This window comes from Scyliorhinus canicula, chromosome 10, assembly GCF_902713615.1.
Source record: "Scyliorhinus canicula chromosome 10, sScyCan1.1, whole genome shotgun sequence".
NCBI lineage: Eukaryota > Metazoa > Chordata > Chondrichthyes > Carcharhiniformes > Scyliorhinidae > Scyliorhinus > Scyliorhinus canicula.
The window spans coordinates 61,721,444-61,744,861 of NC_052155.1; the positions used below are offsets into that span (position 1 = coordinate 61,721,444).

The window sequence follows — 23,418 nt, forward strand, 5'->3', positions numbered from 1 at the left end:
GTCAGGAACTTTTTTTTCCTTCCTTCTTTGTTCAGAGTTAATTAATGAACCCATGGTACTGTGTTTAATCCTGTCTCTAATCTTTTTATGATGGCAAGTGATGAGTAGCTTGAAAAATGCTGCTTGAAGGGAAACAACTGATAGTTTGCTGGGTTTCTTCCTGCATATGGTCAGCTATGGATGAGTAGCTGCAGTGAGGTGGAGTCCATTAGAATAGCTCATTAAAAAGATCATTCTGTTTCTCCATTAGCATAGTGATGCAACAGTAATTGTACCGAACAAAATTGACTTCCGTATGGAAGAGGAAATATCGTACCTACTTGAAATATAATGTAGCAATAGTGTAGTTCGGAGCGTTTTGTGCTAATAAAGGAATGCTTATTTCAGGTTATTGTTGAAGCTTGACATTATAGCAACTAGACACTTATCGGGTATTTATATTTGAACATCCTGCGTTTTTTGCAGAACCAAAGAGAATGGCTACGAGCGTGAGCCTTTGCACTCAGAGCATCCTAGCAAGCGGCCCTGCACTATAAGCCCCAACCAACGGTTTAGTCCAAATAATGGGTTATCCTACCAGCCCAACGGCCTGCCTCACCCAACACCACCCCCACCTCAGCACTACCGTCTGGATGATATGGCCATGGCTCACCACTACAGGGATTCATACAGACATCCCAACCACAGAGACCTCAGGGACAGGAACAGACCTCTCGGTGAGTGGATTTCTGTCAACTCACACAAAAACATGTGAAATAACTATTCAGTTTTCTTGATTTATTGTCCGATGAACTGCCAAAGGCACAATAATGTACTAGATATCTAAAAGGATGAGTCGTGTTGAGATGATATATGTTTATTATTACTAGTGAACATCGCAAGTGCAATGGGCCAAGGCTCGCCTATAGACATTTGTGGTAAACTGGTGTGTTTGCTGAAGGATGGATGTGTCACTTTTATGTTAGTGATGAGAATTGCAGCGATGGTGATAAGTTACTTGATGGATAATATAAAAAATGGCATGTTTTCCAGCAGAATAGCTTTGGAAGTCTGAAATTATTTTCCACTGTTGGCAGGGATGCATGGCACCCGTCAAGAAGAAGTGATTGATCATAGACTAACGGATAGGGAATGGGCAGAGGAGTGGAAGCACCTTGATCATGTAAGAAAATAAATCAATTTACTGAAAAGCTAACCTGAAGGGAAACAACTGCAATTTTATATTTATGCAACAGATATTTGAGTGTTTGTTTTTTAAAGTTTGAATGATTTATAAAATTTAGTGCTATTTATGTTTTGGAGTTAAATATAGGAAGTCCTGTGCAAATAATATCCTGTAAATATGCAACATGTAGGATTGTATAAACTAATTTTTTACTGTATTAAAAGTTGCATCTCCTTCCTGCATGCACAGTATTTAAATTTGTTAGAGCTTGTGTTTCAACTTCTAAGTTAGGGGCAGTAATGGTATAATTAACATTTAATAACTGTGGATGTTGTTTCTGTGACTATGTGTATAACTATATGATCAGATTTAGTGGCTCACTGGTGTACCCTGATATGTTGTTTCAGCTTTTAAACTGTATCATGGACATGGTAGAGAAGACGAGGCGGTCACTTACGGTCCTTCGGCGATGCCAAGAAGCTGACCGTGAGGAACTTAATTACTGGATCAGGCGGTACAGTGATGCAGAGGATATAAAAAAAGGTAGTGGCAGCAGCAGCCATTCCAGACAACAGAGTCCTGTGACTACAGATGCTGCCCAACTAGGTAACAGTCATTAGGTACCATAACCTACTCTTTAATTCGGTGCAGTTAAGCTTATGATACTGGTGTTACATTGTAAACCTGGTACCGACTCCATATCAATATAATTTAATTTAATTTCACGGTGTAACATGTCAAAATCCATAATCGGTTCACCTAAACTGCCCTGTTCACCCAAATGGCTGATCTGACAATGTAGTTGCTTTGTATTGGTTCCATAAAACAGCTGATGCTGTCATTGGACTTTGGAAATGCAATCTTTACATCATTGCTCCGCCCCCCAATCATGCTTCTGCTCCGCCCCCCCAATCATGCTTTTGCTCCGCCCCCCAATCATGCTTCTGCTCCGCCCCCCCAATCATGCTTCTGCTCCGCCTGCCAATCATGCTTCTGCTCCACCCTAATCATGCTTCTGCTCCGCCCCCCCACCATGCTTCTGCTCCGCCCCCCCAACCATGCTTCTGCTCCGCCCCCCCAAACCATGCTTCTGCTCCGCCCCCCCAACCATGCTTCTGCTCCGCCCCCAACCATGCTTCTGCTCCGCCCCCCCAACCATGCTTCTGCTCCGCCCCCCCCAATCATGCTTCTGCTTCTCCCCCAACCGTGCTTCTGCTCCGCCCCCCAACCATGCTTCTGCTTCTCCCCAAACCATGCTTCTGCTCCGCCCCCCCATCCATGCTTCTGCTCCGCTCCCCCCAAACCATGCTTCTGCTCTGCCCCCCCAACCATGCTTCTGCTCCGCCCCCAACCATGCTTCTGCTCCGCCCCCAACCATGTTTCTGCTCCGCCCACAACCATGCTTCTGCTCCGCCCCCAATCATGCTTCTGCTCCGCCCCCACCATGCTTCTGCTCCGCCCCCAACCATGCTTCTGCTCCGCCCCCAACCATGCTTCTGCTCCGCCCCCCCAACCATGCTTTTGCTCCGCGCCCCCAAACATGCTTCTGCTCCGTCCCCCAAACAAGCTTCTCCTCCACCCCCCCACCATGCTGCTGGTTTAGACTCGTAGACATGTCAGTTGACAGATCAAAACTTTGCAGTCATGTGAAGCAGTCGCACACTGGATCCTCTAGTTCCCTTTGAACCTGATGCCGGATGTGCATATCTTTGCTGGTCAGAACATCAGAAAATGGAGGAATCTAGTGCTCGTTCATGTAACTGTTGGCATGAGTTAGTCAGCATCATTAATGTGTCTCATTCTTAACAGATTCCCAGAGATAGAACAATGGACTGAAATAATTTATTGCTTGCCATGCGGCCTCTCACTCATGAGTGTTGTGAAGTTTCCAAAAACACTAATGAAGTTATCCAGAAATGACTTTGCTTACAGTACATTTTTTTTTGTTGCAGATTCCCATCGGGAGTTCCTTCACAGACCATCTGGCCACCTGCCAGAGGAAATATGGAAAAAAGCTGGTAATTTTTATTATAGAAGGGTGGGGGAAAAAGGTGTGTGTGTGTGTGTGTGTGTGTTAGTTATATATGGATCTCAGTCACTTTACAACATGGTGAACTTTTATTCAGTCTCTACATTAAAAATCACTGGGGTGTTCCTTTTTTAAGGAAGCCATGGCTTCAGTAGTCAATATTATGATTTTTCTTTGAATAAAAGATGTAAGATTTCCCATTTATTTCTTGTCTGATCTTGGTCGCACAATTCTAGAAAGGCATGGTTCTGAAACCTGGGGCCTATTCAATGCAGGCACCGGGTTCTTGTTCGCTGACTAGAGAACCAACAAGAGCTATGCATGCCTCTTCTCCAGAAAGCCCATTGCATCAAGTACCAAGCAGGCACTTAACTGAGCAGGACCTTCCTCGAGATAAAGATGCTGGAGGCAGTTATCCCACCTATCAAGAACTGCCAGCCAATCAGATGTCCGATAATAATCCCTTTTAGTGTCACAAGCAGGTTTACATTAGCACTGCAATAAAGTTACTGTGAAAATCCCCTAGGCACCACACTCTGTCACCTCTTCGAATACACCGAGGGAGAATTCAAAATGTCCAATTCACCTAACAAGCACATATTTTGGGACTTATGTGAGGAAACTAGAGCACCTGGAGGAAACACCGGGAGAACGTGCAGACTCCGCACAGACAGTGACCCAAGCCGGTATCGAACCTGGGTCCCTAGTGCTGTGAAGTAACCGTGCCAACCACTGTGCTACCATGCCCCGCCATTGCCTTCATTGTTCGGCAGGGAGGGAGGCAGTGGCTGCTTCCAATAATGCACACACCCAAATCCCAAATCACCAATGAACCCAGACACTGGTGATTGATCATGGGAAGTATTGGCAGCAAGGGCAGGGAACGTGGCTCCCAGTAAGCCCCAGCCCGTTCCCAACATTAGGTGCTCCAATCAGTCATCCAGTGCTTTTGAGCAAGGCCCTTCTCTCCGGAGGTCTGCAAACAACCCAACAGAGTTTCTAGGGTTTTCGGCATGGCAAGCCCATTGCTGTAAAGTCTCAAGCAAGACCCAGCAGCTGTGGGACAAGGCCCTTAAATGGGCAATGAATGCTCAGTTAGTGGCATGGGGGGGCTGTAGGCCATCGATGGGCCTTCTGACTGCGAACATAATTGGGGCTGAGGCAAGAAGGTGGTGGGGTCCCATGTAGCCCCTTTTAACATTCTCTTGAGGTGCTTCAGAGTTGTGAAGCAAAATTGGACACCAAGCCAGTGAAGATAATATTGAGGCAGATGGCCAAATTCTTGGTCATAGAGGTAGATTTAAAGGAGAGTAGAGAGCTTCAGTGAGGAAATTGAAGAGCTTACAGTCTAGGCAGCTGAAGGCGCAACCAGCAACAGTAGAGTGATTAAAATTGGGGTTGTTTAGAGGCCAGAATTAAATAAGTGCAGATGGGTGAATGGGACTTGCTGTGGACAAAGGGAACCAACATTTAGCTGACTTCAAGTTTATGGAGCATAGAATGTGGGAGGCCAGGCAGGAGGTTTTAGATTGGTTAAGCCTGTGGCCGCAAAAGTATGTGAGATATTCAGCAGTAGATGAACTCAGACAGGGGTGGAAATAGGCAGTCTTAATGATGGCATGAACATGTGATCAGAACCTCATCTTGTGATCACATAGGTGACCAAGGTTGCAGATGGTCTAGTTCATCCTCAAACAGTTCCCAGGTTAAATCTCGAATTGTCAGGGAGAGGGATTGAGTTGATAGCTGGGAAGCAGAGTTTGTTGTGGGGAATGACGACCAAGACTTTTTATTTCACCACAACAGTCTTCTCAATGTTTAGTTAGAGGAAATTCCTGCTCATTCATTATTTGAGGTCAGATGAGGCGCCTGCCAATTTAGCAACAATGCAGGAGCCAAGAGGGTGGTAGTGAGGTAGAGTCAGCTGGTGTCAGTGTACATGTGAAAACTTAAGACTATCATCAAGGAAAGCATGTAGATTGAATATGGGAGGTGGCCAAGAATACATCTTTGGGGGAAGTGGCATTAGTGTGGGAGGAGGAAGAGCAGTCATTGCAAGTGGTTCTCTAGCTACAGTTAGGTAGATAAGAATGGAACCAAGTGCATTGCCTCCCAGCTAGATAAAACTGGAAGGGCATTGGAGGAGGATGATGTGATCAACTGTGTCAAAGGCTGCCAAGGGGCCGAAAAAGATGAAGAAGATGAAGAATTGTAACGCTGACAAGAGCAGTTTCAGTACTGTGGCAGGATGAAAATCTGGCTGGAGGGATTCAAACATGGAGCTCCAGGAAAGAGAGGCACAGATTTTGGAAACAAAGAAACATTCAATGACTTGGTGCAGTAAACAGAGATTGGAGACGGGATGGAAATTGAAATGAAGCAGATATCAAGTGTCTTTTTTGAGGAGAAGTGATGAAGGCAGATTTAAAGGATATAGATTTCTAGGTGCTGGGCTCCAAAGTGGAAATTTTATCAAGTTATGCTTGAGCTTCTTGAGTTTAATTGTTAATACTAATCAGCACCATCATGAATTGTAGCCTATCAAGACTGGACTTATTTTAGTCCACTATTCTGCAAAGACCAGCTCCTGGGGTTAAACATTTACAGTTGACTATAATGTTAACAGCCTGTGTGAATGTCCACTGTTGCATAAATATCCCCTAATATGCATCATGTTTCTGATTTTACAAAAGTGACTAATTCATCTATTTGAAAACAATTATTGTTGCCCAGAATGGTGGGCACGATTTAACAGCCTCGTTGCATCCGACCTGGCATTGGGACAAGGCTGTTGAACCTTGCGAGAGGTCTCTCAAGAGATTTGTGATGCTCGAAACCCTCACAAACATGGACCAGTCAGAATGGCACCCAGTGGGGGGTGGGTCGGACGAAGTTCAGGGCAGCCAGACAGAATGATGCCCCAATCTGTAAGGAGCCTTTCTCGCTGGGCTCGCCAGCATGAAATGATGTGCAGCCTCGACGGAGAGAAATTCCCCGAGACCACAAAAAGGCAAAGTGGTGTTAAATAGTGAGGTGTTTCTTGGTGCTGCAGCCACCGATAAACACCCCAAAAATGGACATAAATCTTTTTTCTGTGTCACTGTGGTCAAGAGAGAATTTGGCCAGAGGTGGTCTATCCCTCGGTGCAATACAGGACTGATTATCAATAGGGAGCTTTTGGAAAGTATCTATAAAGATGGACTGGCCATGCTGCATCCTGTTTCAGCTCCTTGGGTCAGGGAGAGATTGTGACACTGTCTCGCCATATTTCCCACAACTTCCCTCTTCGTCGGTCACAGATTGAACCTTGGTGTTGATGAACTACATGAGCGGTGGGTACCTGAATATGTTGTGAATTTCCTTCTGCAATAGCAAGGAATGTTTCTCTTGATCATCTGCGACCCCAATGAGCCGAGGAGCTAAAGAACATCCTCTTTGCTAGAGACACTAAAAGGATGTCACCCCGGGTTTGTTGTAACGAAGTGCCCCAAAATATGGGAGGCTAATCTAGATATCTGTAACCTGGAGGAAATAATTATTTGAATGGCTTGGCTGTCAGACAAACATGGAGGCCCAAACAAGGATACTTCCACACAGGGTATTGTGTTCAATATTGGCAGAGTTCATTAACAATAGAGATGATTACTATTAGACAAAATCAATCCTTCAGCTCTCTCTCTGCCTGTTCCTCTTTTCTCACTGTGAAGGTTTGTAATTTGAAGCTACTTCTAATTATCAAGTGTCTGTCTCATGAGGGACGATCTCGCTGAAATTATGGTGGTTTCACATTTACATAACCAGTAACAATGGCAGGCTGATCAAAAATACCCAATGTAACAATTCAACAGACCCTCACACTGCTGGAGTGCCTGTAATTCACAATTAATGGAACTGATGCCCACTTCGTCTTTACATAGGCCGTGAATGCTCAGTTTCATGTGAGGGATGGCAGTAGCGGCATTATGCCAGATAAGTTAGTCGCCATACACCATATCCAAAATCTCAGCAAGATCTAGATATATGAGCACTTTGCTGTCACTGGGTCCTGGGTCACAGACAATGTCAGCTACTTTATCCCATCTGTCCTGGGACATCACAATGGAAAGAATGTCCAACAACTGTCAGTGATAATCACACAGCTAATAATTACTCTGAGACCTGCAGCTTTCTATACTGTCAGAAGATTTTGTGGCCAACCCAGTCTGTCACAGGATGGGATTTCATATTAAATTACAGGAGGTTTTGGAACCCCTCTGCTGTACACCTGGTACATAACAACCTGGATTCTGGGTTGTGCGGTTGGCCCAAGGGGAGTTTAAGAAGAGAGTCCACAGCAGGACATGGAGACTGTACACCAGCAACTGTATCAACGGACAATGGAATCTGCCTTTGTACATCTTCACTGATTCTGTGCAGATATGGAATTGGTGCAGTGCCACTCGTTTTGCTCCATTCAGTTTAATTTTTGTCAAATGGAGTTATCTTCAAACTCTTTCAGTCCCTGCCCATCATTTCTCTCGATGAATTTTCATGGTTTGGAGCTGCTTCCATTGTTTGTTTCAATGTTCATCTGCACAAGGGTTTTACTGGATTTTTCAGACAAAGAAACATAATTGTCATGAACTGCATATTTAATTTATAGCACGATTGCCTACGTTAGCATTTCTCTGGTGGCTCATTGAGCACTGTCACCATCTGGCATGCTGCGGAGCCAGTAGAGATCAGCAATGTCCCAGGTTCAATTGTTGGTCTCTGGTAGGTTAGTTGATCACTATTTTTAACAGCTTATTAACACTTCTGAAGAATTTTGGATTAGCTATAGGAGGGCTACCAGTGCTTGTATGAATTACCATAGTGGATAGGTAGAATCACAAGCCAAGAAAATTGCCAAAAGAAGTCCGCAAACTTGGTTAATTTCATTTTTTAAAAATTCTTTGCTCCATCTGTGATTGCAGATATATTTTTTGTAATTGATAACAGACTGATTTTGTGTGCTGGTGTGCCTTTCTCATTGTATGTTTTTATTGGTGTCAGGGTACCGAGATATCCAGAATGTTCCACATCCATTTTTATTTATTTGTCTTTTCTGAGAAAATGAACAGCTTTTTTTTTGTTCTGACAATCAATTTTAAACGAAAATTTATTGTTAGATTGAGATTTCGATTTTATTTGGTAACGTACTGAATCTTAATGGGTCTGAGAGTGGTACACGTTTAATTTATGTTGACATACTGACTTTGTAAAAAAAATACCATATTGTAGCATAAGGTTTGCCTATATATGGAATTGTAGCTTCAGTATTTTGAAGAAAAGTTAAATGCTTATTTGTAATTTGCAGGAATTATTCAAGCACATTACTGACATCCCACCAAATCTCTTTACTGATCCCATGTGCCAGTGAGGCTCGAATGGAAATGCATAATTTTAATATAAATTGCCTGATTTGCATAGACAATTAGTCAAGCTACAGTTCTGATCGTAAGCAAAATTGTTTTTCTGTTTTGCCATTGAGTGAGAATTTCAAATCACCTTGAATATTTACAGTAAAATTGGCAGAGGATGGAAGGTGTTTTTCTTAAAATAAAACTGCATATCCATTTATGTGTAGAATGAATCTGTATTGTAAAATGGTACATTTTCTCTACAGAAAATGTCACTGCAAAATGAGCTCAAACCCATGTGTTCAAGATAGACAAGTGTGCATATTGTCTACATTTTTTAATGAAATGTATATCAATGTAATATTTCCAATATAATATGCACTATTTGAGTCAAAAAGATCCAAACCCAGGGTTATATTAAGTATGAGTGTGGATTGCATCTGGTGAATATTTTATGCAAAAACTGTGTGAATTTTAATGATATCAAAACAACTTGCCAAGCCTACCTTAACAAAGTCAACAGTGCAGTGCAACCTAAACTGATAAGTTAAACTGTAGTTGATAATTGCCGAGTATTGCATAAATTCCTATATAATTTTATATCTGCTACCGCAGTGATATATGTATTATGAAATAATTTTCACATATACGTTTTTCTGAAGTAAATAAAATGGCATGAAAAAGTTATTAAGCAGATAGTGAAACACTTCCTTAAAACATGACATAATCAGTTCTAATAGAGCGTTAATTTGTGCAATATTCCAGCTAATAATTAGTTCTTATTAAATATTACATTCATCATTGTCACTTAGCTTTTGTAAGTGTGGAAATTATAATGGATAAAAGTAATTGTGGAGAAATGCGCTATCCTTTTGACAATTACACCAGTTAATTTTTAATGAAAGATATTTATTGAGTGATGCCTCGTTATTTTTGGTGATAACTGTATTGGACAGAATGTGTGAACTTATTAGGCATTTTATGTTTTACAGAAGAGGCTGTGAATGAAGTGAAGCGCCAGGCAATGTCTGAGTTGCAGAAAGCTGTGTCTGAAGCAGAGAGGAAGGCCCATGACATGATTGCTACAGAGAGAGCCAAAATGGAGCGCACTGTAGCAGATGCGAAAAGGCAAGCAGCTGAAGATGCACTCGCAATTATTAACCAGCAGGAGGATTCCAGTGAGGTAGAATCTCCCGTTACTTCCAATTCTTGTTGAGAAATCAAATTTAGCTGTCATGCCATTCCTGGCTCCACAGGGAATTTTCTTAAAAAAACACCCCTCTTCCAACAGATCTCAAATCAGTAGTACAGTATGGTGTGATGGGAGAGCAGAGAATTAGGGCAGGACCTGAATACCACTGATTGATTGATTTGATTTATTGTCACATGTACCGAGATACAGTGAAAAGTATTGTTCTGCGTACTGACAAACCGATCATTCCATACATGAAAAACATAGGACATACATAAATACACAATGTAAATACATAGACACAGGCATTGGGTGAAGCATACGGAGTGTAGTAATAAGTCGAGAAGATGTGTGAAGAGATCAGTTCAGCCCATAAGAGGGTCATTCAGGCGTCTGGTAACAGCAGGGAAGAAGCTGTTTATGAACCTGTTGGTGCATGTTCTCAGACTTTTGTATCCTCTACCTTATGGGAGAGGTTGGAAAAGAGAATAACCTGGTTGGGAGGGGTCCTGGATTATGCTGCTCGCTTTCCCAAAGCAGCGGATGGTGTAGACATAGTCAATAGATGGGAGGTGGGTTTGCTTGATGGGCTGTGTTCGTGTCTCTCTGAAGTTTCTTACGGTCTTGGGCCAGGCAATTGCCATACCAGGCTGCAATGCAGCCAGATAGGATGGTTTCTTTGGTGCATCATTGGTGAGAGTCAATGTGGGCATGCCGAATTTCCTGAGGAAGTATAGGTGCTGTTGTGCTTTCTTGGTCACAGCGCTGACGTGACTAAACCAGGATACATTGTTGGTGATGTGCACACCTAGGAATTTGAAGCTGTCAACCATCTCCACCTCGGCTCCATTGATGCACATAGCGTTGTATACAATACTTCACTTTCTGAAGTCAATGACCAGCTCTTTAATTTTGCTGACGTTGAGGGAGAGATTGTTGTCGTTACACCATGCCACTCGGTTCTTTATCTCCCTCCTGTGCTCTGACTCATCGTTGTTCGGGATCCAATCCACTGTGTCAACAGACCAATGATGGCTGTGATTGGAGCCAAATTAGGGTAGGTGGCTAAGTATTTAGCCTTGCGGGGCCCTGGAATTGAGGACTACCGTGGAGGAGGTGGCGTTGTTTATCCTTACTGATTTGTGGTCTATGGGTCAAGAAGTCGAGGACTCAGTTGCAGAGGTTTGTGTCTTCTTGGGTTCTTATCTTCCTGCCAATTCCTCCATATAGGAATGGCAGTGCTGACCACCACAAACAAGGGTATCCACATTAAATAGGATATAGCCAGACCTTTAGAATGACAGGCTTGGGCTTATCTGGTAAAAACAGCAGGCTGCTACACTGGGCAAGCAGCCTTCAAATCAACAGATGTGGGATTCAGGCCTGCATTATTCTTTTCCCGATTCTACTTCTGAATGTCTATATATACATAAACCCAGACAGTAAGATTTTCCTGAGGAATGCATTACTGTAGACCTTCATTTTATGAGGGAGTGGAAGAGAAGGAAGGCTCGAGAGTGGCTAAACCTTAGATAATGGGCACGATCTAACCAACAAAAATCCAAGTCTATTTTGGGCGGAATTAGTGGGGTCATTCCCAGGGCTTATAGACCTGGGAACGGCCCTGCTATCTAACAACGCTGTTGCTATTTCGGGCCCAGGAGGGGATCACCCCCGCACTTAGTGTCATTTCCTGCACTGAAGAGCTCTGATGAGCGAAGCTCCTCCATGCAGGAAGAGAGAGGGATGTCATGTTTTAAATGGTGTCCCAATCTCTCGAACACCTCCGATGTGACCCCCGGAGCCCCCCATAGTGCCAACTCACCTCGAAGGGGAGCCCTCGGAAGATGGGGGGGGGGGGGTATAGAGGAGAGAGGGCTCATCCCACCCCACCTCGCCTCATACGGGCAACACACCCCCAGGCCTGGTTCCAGGCATGGACAAAATACCAACCTGGCATCTTGGCACTGACATCCTGGCAGTGCTAGCCTGGCATTCAACCAGTCCACATGCCAGCATGGCAGTGACACCTGGGAAGCCTGACAATGCCAAGCAGGCATGTTGGTGGCACTGCCAGGGTGCCAGGCTGGCAGTGCCAAAGTGCCCAGGTGGGACTAGCAGTGCCATCCTTCCAGGAGATATACCCCAAGTGCCCTTCCACCTGGTTTTCATTTGTGCAGACCAATGATGAACCGATTAGATACCGGGTGGCCGTTCTATCCGGCGTCAGCGCAGCTAAGTGGGTTTCTAAACTCACTCAATCATGCAAAACTGGGTCCTGCCCATTGTGGTGTAACGGCCATCAGGAATCCCAGGGGAGGCTTCTCCTGGGATCTGCTGGCTGCATTTGATCCTGCGGGCGCAGGTTCATTTAATAATGGTTGGAAGCCTTTGGAGGTGAGCAGCCCCTTATTTTATTTGTTGCAGCATCATATTAAATAATAATTCTGTTTGCATGGTGATTATAGAAGGATAAGAGCCTTTATAATCGCCATTAATCATTATCTTTGCATTGAAAATAGGTTAAAAATGTACGGTATTTGTCACCAGAATGTGGGACAATTTTAATTAAATATTTAAATTTACAGTTGACGTTAAAGAACATCTGTTTACATTTTATTTTTGTGCAACTCTGGTTCACTGTTTTCTTGCCAGCAACCAGAAGTGTTGTGAATTAGTGGCATAAGAGAGGGAAGTCACCTCCCCAAAGTTGCCGATAGCAACAGTCGTGGAAAATGGCAAGTTCAATTGAGATGCTTTTGTTGAAAATCAAATGTTGATAACCACTGCTAAAATCCCTGCCAGTAAGTGTTTTGAAGCTGAAAAGCCAGTCATCAGCAGCAGCGGGGTGCCCAATAGCTGTTATAGACAGTGCAGGGTCATTAGGTGCTTAGTGAAAATTAACAATTAGAGTTGTGACTCTGGAATGCAAATTAAGGTTTCTGTAGTGACTGGAGAATGGTTATCTTCTTTACATTAGCATTTAATGTGTAGCATATGATTCTTCAGCAGAAGGCCTTAAAATATCACCACCCTAAATGCAGTGAAGAAAATTGGTGCTTTATGCATCTTGCCACAATTACTCCAGCTCAGTATTTACGCAATGTTTACAACTCCGAATGACTGTGGAACCAGTTACCTCAAGCCAAATGTGACAGGTATTTTGAATCATTACAGTCGGCTAAATGTTAGGAGGTTGAGGTCACTTCCCTCTCTGTATCCCGTTTAGTGTCTACACAGACTGAAAGTTTAAAAGTGGTTCTACCATTGAGGAAGAAAAGTCATCTGGGAAACTGAAATGAAAGTAGATTTGGCTAGCAATTTATGAAAAAGAAAAGGCAGAATGCATGAGATGTAGATCCTTCATTGACTGTAAGCTCTTGTTTTTCCTTTTGAGGCGAAGATGATCGTGCTCTTCATAGAATCTCTATAGTGCAGAAGGAGGCCAGTCGATCCATCGAGTCTACACCGACCCTTGGAAAGAGCACCCTACCTAGGGCCCACGTCCTGACCCTATCCCTGTAACCCAGTAATCCCACCTAACCTTTTGGACACTAAGGGGCAATTTATCATGGCCAATTCACCTAACCTGTAGATCTTTGGATTGTGGGTGGAAACCGGAGCATCCGGAGGAAACCCAAGCAGACAAGGGGAGAAAGTGCAAACTCCACACAGGCAGTCACCCAAGGTTGGATTTGAACTCGGAACCCTGGCGCTGTGATGCATAAGTGCTAACCACTGTGCCACCTTGCAGCCCCGTCTGTAGTGTTTGGAAGGGTTTGGTGGGTATAGGTGACAGCAACGGCTGATCTGTGTCCTAAAGCTTCCACTGAAAATGGGACAGGATAACTCGGACACTTTGGAGTTTTGGAAAAATTGCTGGCTCGACATTTTCTCTGCTTGCATTTTCTCTCTGCCTCTTATGTGCGCATGTTTTCAAAGGAAGCTGCGGAGTTTGTTTTTCTTGCTTCCACAGGTGCAGCGATCCTGGTGAGCTCTCCCAGGATTCGATGTCTGTGTCAAAACCCCTAAATGAAACCTTCAGAGCGTTTGTGTAGCACTTCCTCTGACTGAGTACACCCGAGACTCTTAAGTCTCCATGGAAGATTCACTTTTTGGTATCGGACATTTTGTCTACACGACCAGCCTAACTCCGTTGTGATTGTCTCGATATTGTGTGGATGCTTGGCATGCCAGCTGAGGTGAGCTCCTTAGTGTCTGGTAGTTTGCCCTTCACCTGGTCTTCAGTAGCTTCTACTACAGATGGGGCTGCAAGGTGGCACAGTGGTTAGCACTGCTGCATCACAGCGCCAGTGTTCCGAGTTCAAATCCGACCTTGGGTGACTGCCTGTGTGGAGTTTGCACTTTCTCCCTTTGTCTGCCTGGGTTTCCTCCGGATGCTCCGGTTTCCACCCACAATCCAAAGTCAGCTGAAGTGAAAATGGGTGAGCTTCTCAAGTCCAAGTACACAGTCCAAGGCTCGCATACGTAGAACAGAGTGACCAGGGCTTTCAGTTTGGCGGGCATACTCACTCCTCTTCATTCGCAGATTGATGTTCGAAGTCTACTAGAGATTACTTGCTTTACATTTGTCTAGTCATCAAGACAGACAGCTTAAGAGAGTGTACTATCAAGATGAGTGAATTTATCCACTGCTGACGAGCTCTGGTCATGGAATGAAACCGTGAGCTCATGATAGAGCTCTCTTCGAGCAGTTTTTCATGCTGATCATGAGGCTGAAGTTGTGGCATGCATTGGAGAACAAGTTCCTGCTACATTGCATATCCTGCTCTGAGCCAGCACAGTCATCAACAAATAGGAAATCACAAAGCATGCCCTTGGAGACCTTGGTCTTTTCATAGAATCATAGAAATTACAGTGCAGAAGGAGGCCATTTGGCCCATCGAGTCTGCACCGGCTCTTGGAAAGAGCACCTACCGAAGCCCACACCTCCATCCTATCCCCATAACCCAGTAACCCTACCCAACAGTAAGGGCAATTTTGGACACTAATATGGCCAATCCACCTAATCCCTGGAGTTGTCTCCCTTTGAGCAGTTTCCTGTCCATGTGTTATCTGAGTTTGATGCTAGGATGCAATTTAGCATAGCCAATCCACCTAACTTGCACATCCTTGGACTGTGGGAGGAAACCGGAGCACCCAGAGAAAACCCACGCACACACGGGAGAACATGCAGGCTCCACACAGACAGTGACCCAAGCCGGGAATCGAACCTGGGACCCTGGAGCTGTGAAGCAACTGTATTACCACTGCTACTGTGCTGCCCATCTCACTCCTCTCCTAGACTGGTAAAATCTTTGCCAGAATCCTTCTGAACTGCTTAATGGAATATTTTGACCATGCTCTGCTGCCAAGAAAGGGACCACTGAAATGGTGTTTACAGTTGGTCAACGTCAGGAGAAATGCCAAAAATGGAAGCTGGATCACCGCACTTTATTTATTGACCTGATCAAGACCTTTGACACAGTCATCTGAGGACCCCTCAAAGGTAATGGAGAAATTCATCATAAATGGTTCGACGGTTGCATGATCTTAAAGAACAAAGAACAAAGAAAATTACAGCACAGGAACAGGCCCTTCGGCCCACCCAGTCTGCGCCGATCCAGATCCTTTATCTAAACCGGTCTCCTATTTTCCAAGGTCTACTTCCCTCTGTTCCCGCCCATTCATATACCTGTCTAGATGCTTCTTAAATTATGCTATCGTGCCCGCCTCTACCACCTCCGCTGGTAAAGCGTTCCAGGCACCCACCACCCTCGGCGTAAAAAACCTTCCACGCATGATGGTATGCTCATGTGAGATTTGGATAATGATGAGCCTTCTGACCCATTTCCAGTGAACGTAGGTACACCATATTGGAGATCGGCATTGATCTTACAAATTGACATAAGAGTATCCAGTGTAAAAAGAGGGATGCAGTTGGATTTGGCTGCTCATCAGCCTTGGCAATTGTGAGTTCCTAGAAAACACTTGGAGAACCAAAAGTAAAAAATTAAACAAGCATGGGAGAGGCCCCAGTACCGTTCTCTACCAGATAGAAAGATTATATAAAGATTATAAGCTCCAGCTGCAACTGAATGCAAACCGTCAGACAGATCACAAGTCTGTTGGAATAGGTGAAGTTCCATTTATTTCCAACACCAATAAATCCAGCTTAAAATAACATGTGCACATCTCTCTCCAAATAAGTGAATTTGTTATGTATTCGAGGGAGCTCGCTTTTTAATAAAAATGCTGATTTATGCAGCAGCACAGTAATAAAGGTATCCATGGCCCTCTGGTATCTTACCCATGTCTCCATTTTATGTGAACCTTGACCATTCGGGTCAATGGACTATTTGGCCTGGATTTTTGTACTTCTGTATGAGAAGGGAGAGGAATGGGCTTTAAAAATGGTGGGCTGGATCTGATTCCTGCCCCATTCCCATTTCAGGCAGTTTTTGCTGGCATGGATAGTGTTGTGGATAACCAGCCTCCAGGCAGAATCTTGTAGGCTCCATTGCGTGAGTGGAAATTTCAATCCTTCTGTGACTGCAGTTTTGATGGCAGTGAACCTATTAGATTTGTAGATATGATTCACAACTTCCCAGAGGAGTCATGAACCACGGCACAAACCTAATCATGAATTAGAACCCAAAAAGAGATTCAAAAAAGCTATTCAACAAGGGAGGTAGAGAGAAAACAGTGTTCAGTTGTGTTCAGTTTTGGTCTCCTTACTTGAGAAAGGACGTATTGGCACTGGAGGGTGTGCAGAGGAGATTCACTAGGTTAATCCCAGAGCTGAAGGGGTTGGATTATGAGGAGAGGTTGAGTAGACTGGGACTGTACTCGTTGGAATTTAGAAGGATGAGGGGGGATCTTATAGAAACATTTAAAATTATGAAGGGAATAGATAGGATAGATGCGGGCAGGTTGTTTCCACTGGTGGGTGAAAGCAGAACTAGGGGACATAGCCTCAAAATAAGGGGAAGTAGATTTAGGACTGAGTTTAGGAGGAACTTCTTCACCCAAAGGGTTGTGAATCTATGGAATTCCTTGCCCAGTGAAGCAGTTGAGGCTCCTTCATTACATGTTTTTAAGGTAAAGATAGATAGTTTTTTGAAGAATAAAGGGATTAAGGGTTATGGTGTTCGGGCCGGAAAGTGGAGCTGAGTCCACAAAAGATCAGCCATGATCTCATTGAATGGCGGAGCAGGCTCGAGGGGCCAGATGGCCTACTCCTGCTCCTAGTTCTTGTATGTTCTTATAAAACGGGGAACTATCGACCAGTAAGTCTAACGTCAGTAGTAGGAAAGTTGCTGGAGTCCATTTTCAAGGATTTCATAGCACAGCATTTGGAAAGCAGTGGTATTAACAGACAAATTCAGCATGGCTTAACAAAAGGAAATCATGCTTGACAAATCTACTAGAATTCTTTGAAGATGTAACTAGTAGAGTTGACCAGGGAGAACCGGTGGATAACGTTTATTTAGATTTTTAAAAGGCTTTCAACAAGGTCTCAAAACTATGTAAAGTTAAAACGCATGGGACTGCATGATGTGTCTTGAAATGAATAGAAAGCAGGTTAGCAGACGGAAGCAAAAAGTTGGAATAAGTGGGTCCTTTTCCAATTGGCAGGTAGTGACTATTTGGGTACTACAGGGACCTGTTCTAGGACTCCATCTGTTCACATTATATATTAACGATTTGGACGAGGGCACTAAATGTATTATCTCCAATTTGCAGATGATACAAAGTTGGGTGGGATGGTATTCTGTGAGGAGAAGGCGGAGATGCTTCAGCAGAATTTGGGCAGGCAGAGTGAGTGGACATATGCATGGCAGATGAAGTTTAATGTGGATAAATGTGAGGTTATCTGCTTCGCTAGCAAAAACAGGAAGGCAGATTATTATTTGAATCAGTGTATGTTGAGAGAGGTGGATGCCTTGGGTGTCCTTGTGCATCAGTTGCTGAAAGTAAACACGCAGGTACAGCAGGCAGTAAAGAAGGTAAATGGTATGTTGGCCTTCATAGCAGCAGGATTTGAGTATAGGAATAGTGCTGTTTTACTGCAATTGTATATAGCCCTAGTGAGGCCACACATGGAGTGTTGTGTGCAGTTTTGGTTTACTTAACTGAGGAAGGATGTTCTTGCTATGGAGGGGTGCAGCGAAGTTTTACCAGGCTGATTCCTGGGATGGCAGGACTGTCATATGAGGAGAGACTAAATCAGTTAGGATTATATTCATTGGAGTTTAAGAGTGAGAGGGGATCTCATAGAAACTTATAACAGAATTTGACAGGATAGATTCAGAAAAAATGTTCCCGATGGTAGGGGAGTCCAGAACTAGGGGTCAAAGTTTGAGGACAAGGAGTAAACCGATTAGGACTGAGGTGAGGAGAAATTTCTTCACCCAGAGAGTGGTGAATCTGGAACTACCACAAAAAGTAGTTGAGGCCAAAACATTGTATAATTTCAGGAAGGAGTTAGATAAAACTCTTAAGGCTAAAGGGATCATGGGATATGGGGGGGGGGGGAGGCTGGATCAGGGTATTGAACTTGATGATCAACTATGATCATAATGAATGGCGGAGCAGGCTTTAAGGGCCGAATGGCCTCCTACTTCTGTTTTCTATGTATGTTTCTATGCAAAAGAGCAAGCAGCTATTTAACATTCTCTTTGAAATATATTGCCCCTCTGAATAAAGCTGTGAATCAAACAAGAAAGAATAACTTATTGCAAGTAATAGAGATGTCTGTCAAAAAAAGCTTGAATTTCCCTCTGCAAATTTGTTAATAGTGCATGCTGCGATAAGTGCATTAGCCATTTGTGGAGTTCAGCCAAGCATTTAAAATGAGACCATCTGGTAACTGTATCATCAAATCATGCTGAACAGTAGGCCACTCCACTCAATGGTTTTACAGGTGGCTTCATTAGGAATGTTTGGCTGAGCTCCAAGAATGCTTACTGAGCCAAGTGCATTAGTCAATGTTTCCACAGCTGCAGAAGGGTGTTCAATCTCTGTTCGATTGACATCGCTATTACAATTGTGGAGTTATTCCTATTGTTTTCAATGCTTGTGTGTTTATTTACTCAATTAAAATGTATGACATTGTCAATAGCTTCTGACATTGAAGCTATGAATTAGTTGACATGAGATTGTGAGCTCAGATTTTTTTTCCACGGTATATTTTCAAAGTATCTACTTACGTTGTCAATTTCAGGATCATTTTTAAAAAAAAACTAGCCAATAGCTTGTTGGTTTTGTAATAGTGGATTCTGGGAAAGTGACATGGTGGATGGCTGGAGGTCATGGGGATATGGGAAGTCATTGAGATGACATATCAGACTTAGGCATAGAAGAGGAATAGGGGATATGGGTGGTGTGCATGGTGGATGTAGGGCATGGAGGTGGCATGGGAAATGTTTCTTTCTTTCATGAGATGTGGGCTTCATTAGCGATGCTAGCATTTTTATTACCCATCCCTAATTACCCTTGATGTGGGGGGCATGGGAGAAATGAGGGCGACTTAGATTTGGAGGGGTGCAGGGGTTGGTTCAGGACTTGAGGAGCTGAGGATAATGTTTGCAACTGGGCCGATGTCCCAGTAAATGGAGACGAGCTTGCTGGCCCCTCCTTTGCCGCCTCCGATCCGCCTCCACCCCGCCTCACCTCCACATCCGCATCACCAGAATGAAAATCTGGCAGCGTGGGAACACTGGAACGGAGACCGCCAGGGAAGAGGTTGCAGAGTCGGAAGCTTTCCTGCTCACTTCCAGTCTCTTCCACAAAAGTCCAACCTTTGGTGTTTGTGGTGTCACAGTTAAGCTTAACACTTGCTCCAATCGCCTTTAACCAAAGGAAGACCAGTCATCTTCCACAACTTTCAATGACACCATCATTACAGAGTCCCAAACCATCAATATATTGAGGGACATACTTGATGACCAGTTTAATATCAATGCTATCACTGCATCAACAATCTGGTTATAAAAGCAGGGCAGAGGTTGGGTTATTCTTTGACAAAATGGATTAACTCCTTTGTCCACTATCTTTGTACACCATCTACAGTGCTCAAGTCAGAGTGCGATTGAAAACCTCCCACTCACTTGGGTGGGTGCTGCGGCAATGACATTCAAAAAAATATGAGTAATTTTCTAAATTGATACCTCTGCCTCTGGACTCTTTCATGTACCCACCCATCACTCGTGCATTGTGACTGCGTTATGTACTATCTACACGTTGGATAGGTACAACTCACCAAGATTACTTTGATGGCACCTCCCCATTACTTCAACAAGAGCAAGTGTGTCAGCACCATGGGAATACGCATTTGCTTCCAATTTACATATAATTCTGATATAAATTCCTTGCTGGATGGACTTCATTCAACATTGTATCCTGCAAAATTACGGCACAGCAGAGCAGCATGGTGGTGCAGTGGCTAGCATTGTTGCCTCACGGCGCCGAGGTCCCAGGTTCGATACCGGGTCTGGGTCACTGTCCGTGTGGAGTTTGCACATTCTCCCCGTGTTTGCGTGGGTTTTGCCCCCACAACCCAAAGATGTGCAGGCTAGGTGGATTGGCGACACTAAGACAGATATATGAACGGGAGGGGAACAGAGAGAATTAGATCCTTGGAAAATAGGCGTCAGGTTCAGATAAAGGATCTGGATCGGGGCAGGTTGGGAGGGCCGAAGGGCCTGTTCCTGTGCTGTGATTTTCTTTTAAGATGCATCATTTAAGATGCATCTGGACAGATATATGAACGGGCGGGGAACAGAGGGAAGTAGATCCTTGGAAAATAGGCGACAGGTTTAGATAAAGGATCTGGATTGGCGCAGGCTGGGATGGCCGAAGGGCCTATTCCTGTGCTGTAATTTTCTTTGTTCTTTCCTTGTTTTTAATTGGAAAAATGAATTGGGTATCTAAATTTTTTTTTTTAAAGTACGGCACAGCAAATTAAAAGAAGTCGGACCACCGTGTTTTCAAGGCCATTAAAGATAAGCAGGAAATGTGGCCGTGCCAGCATCGCTCACAACCCAAAAGCAGGATTCTGAATGGGTCTTTGGATAACACTGGCTTCTTTATCAATGCCATGCCCAATTGTAGCACCCCAATGACTGCTCCCGACAAGATCGCCAAAAGACCTGGGGTTGTGCCTGGAATCTTAGTTTTCTGTATGGTTTAAAACCACATCAATCAGTTTCACAAATATTATTGTTTGTTCTGGTGCATAAGCTTTTCTCTTATTTGCAGTTGCCATTTTTGAAAATGCTCTAAATTGTAGTTGTGGATATTATGCAGTCCTGCATTTAAGAGTACTTAAGAAATCATATATTGATGAAGTTACAAAGCAGGTATAATGATGAACAAGAATACAAATATTTGAACACTGTTTCAGTGCCAACTCGTAAGTGGATGGTAATGCATGGCTTGCATTAAATTTGCTTTTGAGTGATTAATGCATGTGTTATGGAGTTGCTTCAAGTAGAAATAGTTTGGTAATAACACTAGGGCCAGGGTCCTTCGCTGCAAATCCGTGCCGCTGCCAGCAAGAAGGAAGAATTCAGCGCTCGGCCAAATCTCCATTCACTGCTGCAGGACCAGAGAATCCCGCTGGCATGAACGGACAGAGAATCCCATCCTAGGACTCCTGCTTCAAAAGGCATTGTCCACTTAAATATTTGAGAGTGGATTCCCACAGCAGCATTGCCAATGAAGAATCAATTAAAAATTGCGAAGCATGATTGTGGAGGCGTCTTTGCCCCTCGCACCTTAAACCTATGTCCCCTAGTAATTGGGGCTGTTTAGCACAGAGCTAAATCGCTGGCTTTGAAAGCAGGCCAACAGCACGGTTCGATTCCCGTAACAGCCTCCTCGAACAGGCGCCGGAATGTGGCAACTAGGGGCTTTTCACAGTAACTTCATTGAAGCCTACTCGTGACAATAAGCGATTTTCATTTTTTCAATTGACTCTTCCACCCTGGGAAAAAGCTTCTGACTATCCACTCTGTCCATACCCCTCATAATCTTGTAGACTTCTATCAGGTTGTCCCTCAATGTCCCTCGTTCCAGTGAGAACAAACCAAGTTTCTCCAACCACTCCTCATAGCTAATGCCCTCCATACCAGGTAACATCCTGGTAAATCTTTTCTGTACCCTCTCCAAAGCCTCCACATCCTTCTGGTAGTGTGGCGCCAAAATTTAACACTATGGCCGGGATTCTCCAATAACGAGGCTATGTCCCCACACCCGTGTGAAAATGGGCGCGAACCACTCCGGCGTCAACGGTTCCCGATAATGAGGAATACTCCCCTTCCTAGGGGGCTAGGTTGGCGCTGGAATGGTCCCCACAGCTCCAGCCGGCGCGGAATGGCCGGCGCAAGTTCGCACATGCCTGATTACGCGCTACGGCCGCAGTGATTCCGCGCATGCGCGGGGTTCCCTTCCCCATGCCGACCCCCGGGCAAAATGGCAGAATCCTACAGGGGCCCGGCGCGGAGGGACATAGGCCCCACGGAACCAGCCTGCCCGCCGATCGGTAGGCCCCGATTGTGGACCAGGCCGGGTCAGATCCCCCCTCGCCCCACCACTCTAGGACAGCACCCGCAGACACCCCTTCCAGGTCTAGCCATGTGGGACCTGAATAACCACGCCGGCAGGACTCAGTGGCCACTCGGCCCGTCGGGGCCTGGAGAATCGCCGGGGGGCACTTTCAAAGGCCTCCGACCGGCACAGCGGGATTCCCGCAGGTGCCCGAGAATCAGAGGGGAAGAATCGGTAAGCCGGCATTGGGGCGTGATTCTCGCGTCCCCCCGGGGATTCTCCGACCCGGCGCGGGGTCAGAGAATCCCAGCCTATATCCAAACTGAGGCCTAACTAAGGTTCTATAAAGCTGTAACATGACTTGCCAATTTTATACTCAATGCCCTGGCCAATGATGGCAAGCATGCCATATGCCTTCTTTTTTTTTTTTAAATTTAGATTAGCCAATTATTTTTTCCAATTAAGGGGGCAATTTAGCGTGGCCAATCCACCTACTCTGCACATTTTTGGGTTGTGGGGGTGAAACCCACGCAGACACGGGGAGAATGTGCAAACTCCACACGGACAGTGACCCAGAGCCGGGATCGAACCTGGGACCTCAGCGCCGTGAGGCGGTTGTGCTAACCACTAGGCCACCGTGCTGCCCGCCATATGCCTTCTTGACTACCTTCTCCACCTGCTTTGCAGTGACCTGTGTTCCTGTTCACCCAGATTCCTCGCCTATCAATACTCTTAAGGGTTCTGCCATTTACTGTATACTTCCCATCTGTATTTGACCTTCCAAAATGCATTACCTCAAATTTGTCCTGATAAACTCCATCTGCCATCTCTCCGTCCAAGTCTCCAACCGATCTGTACCCTCTGACAGTCCTCATTGCTATCCGCAATTCCGCCAACCTTTGTGTTGTATAAATATATTATTTATATAATGTGTATATATAATATATATAAACAGCAAGGGTCCCAGCACTGATCCCCGAGGAACACCACGAGTCACAGTCCTTCATTCAGAAATGTACCCTTCCACTGATACCCTCTGTCTTCCGAGCCAGTTCTTTATCAATTTTGCCAGCTCGCCTCTGATCCCATGAGACTTCAC

General features: G+C 44.6%; 1 protein-coding gene across 9 annotated transcripts in view; it reads left to right on the forward strand.

The window, feature by feature from the left end:
• runx1t1 (RUNX1 partner transcriptional co-repressor 1) overlaps positions 1-23,418 on the forward strand; it is a 111,110-nt gene that overhangs the window by 79,901 nt on the left and 7,791 nt on the right. For 7 of the 9 annotated variants that reach the window (XM_038809059.1, XM_038809055.1, XM_038809061.1 and 4 more), the window contains exons 6-10: positions 466-716; positions 1,077-1,162; positions 1,573-1,771; positions 3,118-3,183; positions 9,568-9,761. In XM_038809059.1, the coding sequence (XP_038664987.1) occupies positions 466-716; positions 1,077-1,162; positions 1,573-1,771; positions 3,118-3,183; positions 9,568-9,761 (796 nt within the window). The remainder of the gene's footprint in view (positions 1-465; positions 717-1,076; positions 1,163-1,572; positions 1,772-3,117; positions 3,184-9,567; positions 9,762-23,418) is intronic. The other 2 variants (XM_038809064.1, XM_038809056.1) reach the window with 2 other exon arrangements.